The following is a 6610-nucleotide window of genomic DNA, read 5'->3' as shown; positions in this document are numbered from 1 at the left end:
GGGTGTACCCCACCTCCAACCACCTTACTGTTACCCAGGTGTACCCCACCTCCAACCACCTTACTGTTACCCTGGTGTACCCCACCTCCAACCACCTTACTGTTACCCAGGTGTATCCCACCTCCAAGCCATGGTGAGCCTTAAGGAAGGCTTCAAGATTGCAACCGGGTACAAACACACTAGTTGCCTGAAAACGCAGTTATACCTGGCTAACTTACAGAGTCCTGGTGTGGTGCTGTGGGTTAACTCACCAGACTGCAAAGCTGTTTGAACTGCATGGTTGGCGGTTCAAGCTCACCAGCTGCTCCTTGGAAACCCTATCCAGGGTCACTATGGGTTGGAACCGACTCGATGGCACTTAACAACAACAACAACAACTTACAGAAGGTTGCTAAAACACAGAAGGAATGTTCCAGAAGCAGTCAGCTCCCTCTCAGCCTGACAGCAGTTCACTACAGATGGTCAAGCTGGAAACAGGCTACCACCTGGGCCTTGGTATCCAGGCCAGACAGCAGGAATCCTGACAAGAGCAGAAGGCGTTTTCCGGGGCCTGGAGTTGGAGGGTTCGGAATACTTTGACCCAGAAGCCCTGGGCCAGTAACAAGACGCAGGTCAGCAGAGCCAAGCTGCTGCTCGCCTTCTACACCTAGCCTCACCTTTTACACAGCACAACCTGGAATTTCCAGTTTTAAGAAAACACTCATTTGATTTAGAGGAATTGTGATCACACAGTCAAGTCGACATCATTCCAGAGCATTTTTATTTTTTCTTTAACACTCAAGGGGAGATCTTTGGAGATGTTGCTAATCAATGCAAGGCAATCCTACAAAAATCCTACAATCTTTTCATCTCACAAAAGGAAAATGGCATTCACAGGAACCCAAGTACGGCTGAGAAAGACAAAGTAAAGAAACCATAAAAGGGTCGGGTTTACCTCCCAGGTTACCGGGACACGTCTCTACTGACTAGATTAACGCCAGAAGTGGAAGAAGTCCTTATCAAACATATGCTTTATGTCAAGACAGAACGGTGTGACTCCACGCACCGGTCCATTACTGAGTACTTGGGGCTGTGCCCCCGCACGCGGTCACTGGGGTCCTGAGACTAATGGAACTTAATTCAGAAGCAGAGGTTGGGTTGGGGATATGATACAGAATTACAGGTAGACCCCCAACGGATCTGAACAATGCTGCAAACCAAACACGCCAGGACGCATCCTAAACAAGCCCAGGTTGGGCACAGGGGCACGCAGAGTCCCCGCAATGCCCCGTGGACTTTCCGTCCCATGGCCACTCAGAGGAGTGTTACCAGCCACCCAGACCCGCGCGCACTGCCCCTGTAGCCACTTAACTTTACAGCCAACTGCATTCCACTGCAGCCCCGAAAGCTTGGCCCCGCAGGCAGAAGAGTCCCCTGAATTGGCAAACCCCGACCCCTAGAGGTGCCGCCGCCGGCCTTACCAGCTGCTCCTTGAGCGCGGTCAGTGCGCCCTCCAGCCTGCGCTCATGGCCTCTTGGGTCCTCCTCCGCGGAGCCTGGCGACGGGGACCGAGCTCTCAAGGCCCCCCGCACGCGCGCCTGCTGCCGCTCACGCAGCACTTGGAGCTCCTGCAGGCCAGCCAGCGCTGCGCACAGCCGCGCCCCGACCCGCCGCCGGTCCCAGCCTGTACCCCGCTCACCAGGTGCCTGCATCTCTGCTACTGGCAACCGCCGCCCAGTCAAAGAACTGCTGAGCCCGGCTGGGGAGGGCCGGGGGCGGGTCGGGGGCGGGCTGGGGGCGGGCGGCGAGCGGGACCCCCGCCCGAACCGCGTCCCCGCCCCGCCGACCGCGAGCCCAGGTTGGCTGGGACTTGGAGAGGTGGGGCGAAGGCGGACCGTGCCCGATTCCAGGGCGCCCCGACCCGGCCCAGGCCCCCGCGCGCTCCCGACTCGGCCCCTGGAGGCCAGGACCTGGGTGAACCCGAGCGTGTCCGGCGACCTAGAGGGGGACCCTTGAAAGGAGGACCCCTGTCGGAGTGCCACAGGGGCGGCGATGGACAAAAGATGGTGCAAGATCTGCTTTAGGGTGTTTACATTTTCCAGAAGAAATGCCCTGGGGTCACACGCCCATTGTGAGGACCCCGCTACTCATTATGCATATGGAAATTACTCACTCGTTATGCATATGAAAGTTACTCACTCGGTATGCATGTGAAAACCTGTTAGCTACTTGCTACAGTATACCTGCAGTTTGACAGCTTTCTTCAATTAGAATCCGCATTCCATGCTGTTCAGACTGCTGTGGTGTTGTAGGTCAGCACTGGACTGTGTACCACGAGGTCAGCACTTCAAACCCACCAGCTGCTTCTCTGAAACTCCGAATCTGCAGGAGCGAATTGAACAACATCAGCAACCATGCCATGCATTCGAGGAGCCTTGGTAGGTAGCCTAGTCGATTGGGAGCTGGGTTCATACGACAATCCTTAACAACAAAAACAATATTCTGTATTTAGAAGTCCTGGTGTGCTACTGTAGGATAAGCACTAGACTGTAACTGCAAGGTCAGCAGTTCAAACCCATCAGTCCCTCTTTGGAAGTCCTATACAGGGTCGCTATGATTCAGAACCAACTCAACACCACTTAACAACAACATTCTCAGGAGTCCTCATGTGGCTGTAAGATTTTGTCATTAAGTGCCGACTCAAAACAGCACCGTATAGGATTTCTGAAGTGCCGAGTTGGCGGTTCGCAGTCCAGTGTTTATTGAAGCTGGAAGATAATCGCTAGATAAACCCACCAGCCAGTTGCTCTGTGGGAGAAAGAAAAATAAGACTTCCTGCTCCCATCAACATTTACAGCCTCAGAAACCCTATAAAGAATTGCTACAAGTCGGACAAACACAATGGGACGGGTAGGTGGAGGGGTGTAGCAGTCTGTGTTTAAGGACCCCTGGTGGCACAATGTCACAGAACTGTTGTTGGCAGTGAGGAACCCTAGTTGCTCTGAGGGAGAAAGATCTGAAGGTCTGCTTCGGTCTAGAACAGAAGCTTACGAAGCCTACGCTATTCTGTCTCAGACCCAGGTCCCTATGAGTCAGAATCCTCTAGACAGGACAAGTTTTGTTTGTGTTTTGATTTCATATTCTATGTTTAAGGAACTGCCAACCTGTTTCCTAAAGTGGCTTCACCAAGATCGTCAGTTCCAACCCACTAGCTGCTCCTCAGAAACCCTATACAGGGTTGCTAGGATTTGGAACAGACTCCACGGCACTTAACAACAACTAAACAAAGCCTGGTGTGGTGCTGTAGGATACGCACTATACTGGTCATCTCAAAGTCAGCAGTTCAAACCCACCAGTCACTCTTGGAAACCCTAAACAGGGCTGCTGTGAGTCAGAAGGATTCAGGGTGTGGCTCATCACTGGACACCATTTCAAACCCACCAGTTGCTCATTGGAAATCCCATACAGGGTAGCTGTGAGTTGGAAACAACTTGATGCCACTTAGCACTAATGAGTCAGAATCAAGTAGACAGCATGCGACAACAATACGAATTGGGTGGGAAGTGATCAGTCACTGATTTTGATTTGCATTTTCCTAATGACTGATGGAGCACTGTAAGATAAGTACTGGACTGCTAACCACAAAGTTGATAGTTCAAATTCACCACCTGCTTCTCCAAAACCCAATACATGGTTGCTATGAGTTGGAACCGACTCCATGGCAAAGAACCACAACAAAAAAGACTGATGATGTGGGACGTCTTTTCATAAGCTGGTTGGCCATTTGTGGCTCTTCTTTGGGCAAATGTCTGTCCAGATCCTTTGTCCATCTTGTAACTTGTCGTTTTATTACTGAGATATAAGACTTGTTTATGTATTCTAGCTGCTACTTCATGATCAGATACATGATTTCCAAATCCAGTTGCCATTCTTTTCATCTTCGTCATGGCACCCTTTGAAGCACAAAGGTTTTAACTCCACGAAGTCGAATTTCTCTATTTTTTAATTTTTTTTTTCCTTTTCTGCCTATGATTTTACTGTCCTATCTAAGAAAGCATTACCTAATCCAAGGCCACAGATTTAGACCTATGTTACCTAGGGTTTCTTCTAAGTGTTTTTTTAAATACTTACAGCTTGTACATTTAGGCCTTGTCCATTTTGTGTGTGTGTGCATGTGGTAAATATGCCTCTAACAAAATAGTAATAATTTCAAAGCTCTTCACCTATGTCATATACAGACGTCATTGAATTCATCATGTGCAGACACCACCAGTGTGTACTGCCAATCATTTTTATGTATGGTGTCAGGCAGGGGTCAAACTTCATTCTTTTGCATTTGACCATCCAGTCATCACACCACTATTTGTGGAAAAGACTGTTCACTTCCTATTGAATTGCCTGGGCACCTGAGTTGAAATAAATTGAGTGCACATGCAGGAGTTTATTGCTGAATTCTCAAATCTATCCTATTTGATCTATGTGTCTATCCTATGCCAGGACAACTTGATTACTTTATCTACATAGTAAGTTTTTTGTTTTTAAAGCTTTCATTGTGAATTGAGTGATAGTTTACATGGGCGAACATCAGTTTTGCACTCTTCCTATCGTATTTCATTTTATTGCAATGATTACAATCCCCTCCATGCATCATCATTCAACAGTATTTGCTTCTATCCCCTCTGATTTTTTTTGTTTTGGTTTGATGTGCACAAAAACACTCAGGTATATATAATCATTTAAACATCCAGAGGGCACATTCTGCAAGTCTGCCTCTTGGCCTCCAGCACACAACCTTCTCTTTTCATGAGTCTAGAGTCCTCAGCTGCTCTATCTCTCCATGTCCTCATCTCTGCCTCCATCTCTGGTGTCATTGCTTCTCTGGATAGGGTCCTACATTCTTCTCATGCTCTTCTCCCTTGATGGTCCTAGGGTCCTCTGTTCCTAGAATGTATGATTAACTACTCCCTGCTTTATGTTACAAAACTTCTACCTTTACAGATGTAACCATCACAGTTCATTATGATAATTACTCACTGTTGAATCATAAGAATCTTATCCCCATCTCCTTTCACCAGACCCATCTAGACAAGATGAAAACAATTCAGTGGGGATTCTACCTTCCCCGGCACATTCTGTAACTACACTTCCTCTTGAAAACTTGTAACCCAGGGACTTCATGCCTTTATAGTCCCCTCATCTTAGGTAGCCAATGTCTAAGTTGCCCATCCCTATCAACCCTGTATATAGATGGTATAGGATTGATACTTGATGCGAAGACTCCTTCCCTCTCGGTTGGTATCTTTAGCTACTACATCCATAAATATAGGTCACGTTCATCAAATTGTAGCAATTTACACTTGGTTCCTTTGTCCAATTTCTTTATCTTTCTCTAGTCCGGCTCTGATCATCAAGCCAACGAAGCGAGATCAAATGGGTCCTATCTGCAAGTTTGAACATTCCTGTACGTCTCACCCTACTTCATATCACCTGGACATTTCATTCTCAGCTCTAGGCCTCCATGGCTAGGTCAGTGTCCATGGGTTCAGGAATTCCCAGGTCTCCCCTAACTTTGGACCAACCAGCCCTTCCTCTTTCTCTTTCATGTCCTGGTGGACAGAAGTCTATGGAACATGTCAAACTCAGTTTACATCTTCATTACTGACTTGCCCCTTTTCCACTCACATATAGACCAACACAGTCACCAGTGAGCTTACATGTCTGCTTGTGTATTCCCTTTGAGATTCAGTCTTGGAGGGGGATTTGTCCAGAAGGGATGTGATTGCTTGTTTGATGGTTCCCCAGCATCCCTGGCAAACAACTTGCTTGTTCTTGTAACAGTCAAATAGACTACAATTTTTGTTTTTGATTTTTTTTTTTTTTTCCTGCTGGTCTTTCTTTCAGGAAGTACCTTTTGTTCCTTTAGCTACTCTGGATTGGTCTGCATGCCCTTGCAAGTGGGAATGTCCCACCTCAGAAGGTTCTGGATGAGACTCAGGTTTCCACCTTAGGTCCTTTACACTACAAAGTCTCCACAAGAAGACTATTTCACTGGGCAAGTTCTAGAACCCCTTTCAGGTATTCCACTCAGTTATAGGCTGAAGACATGCTTACAAGCTTACTGAATCATGTTTCCCAACATTCCTTTCTATCTCACTCAAGTGTCTATTTTACAATAGAAGGCAAGGGAAACCAATATTCATAAGACAGTCAAACTTCTTAACATTATTTCCCTTCTTTTACCCATTCAGAGTTTGTCTTAATCCCTGTATCACAGAGCCCTGTTGTTCCAAGTCTGAGCATACATCACTATTTACCTCTGTTCCATTTAAGCAATGCAAATCTACTTAAGTATTCCCCTATCTACCTTGTTCTTCCACCCACCCTCACTTTTCTTGTGAATTACCCTCCTCAATACCCAAACTAACCTGTGCTCTACAGTCCCCTCACTCCTACCCCTGGTAAACAACAAAGTTTTGTTTTGTTTTTTTCTTTTAGTACAGGTATCTTTTCTTAAGCTTTTACAATAATGGTCATATGCAAAATTTACCCTTTTGTGACTGACTATGTGGCACTGTGGGTTAATGCACCAGACTGCAAAGTCATTTGAACTGCAAGGTTGGCAGTTCAAGCT

General features: G+C 47.0%; 1 protein-coding gene across 1 annotated transcript in view; it reads right to left on the bottom strand.

Annotated features, from left to right (window-relative positions):
* Positions 1-1691, bottom strand: part of LOC102834801 (dapper homolog 2-like) — a 14075-nt gene extending 12384 nt beyond the window's left edge. Inside the window, exon 1 of the mRNA XM_006876180.1 lies at positions 1461-1691. Coding sequence (XP_006876242.1) covers positions 1461-1691 — 231 coding nt within the window. The remainder of the gene's footprint in view (positions 1-1460) is intronic.
* Between the last annotated feature and the right edge of the window lie 4919 nt (positions 1692-6610).

Source organism: Chrysochloris asiatica, unplaced genomic scaffold (genome assembly GCF_000296735.1).
Source record: "Chrysochloris asiatica unplaced genomic scaffold, ChrAsi1.0 scaffold00361, whole genome shotgun sequence".
Taxonomy (NCBI): domain Eukaryota; kingdom Metazoa; phylum Chordata; class Mammalia; order Afrosoricida; family Chrysochloridae; genus Chrysochloris; species Chrysochloris asiatica.
Note: the sequence above shows the minus strand (reverse complement) of the source record. Positions and strands in the feature narration are given on the sequence as shown.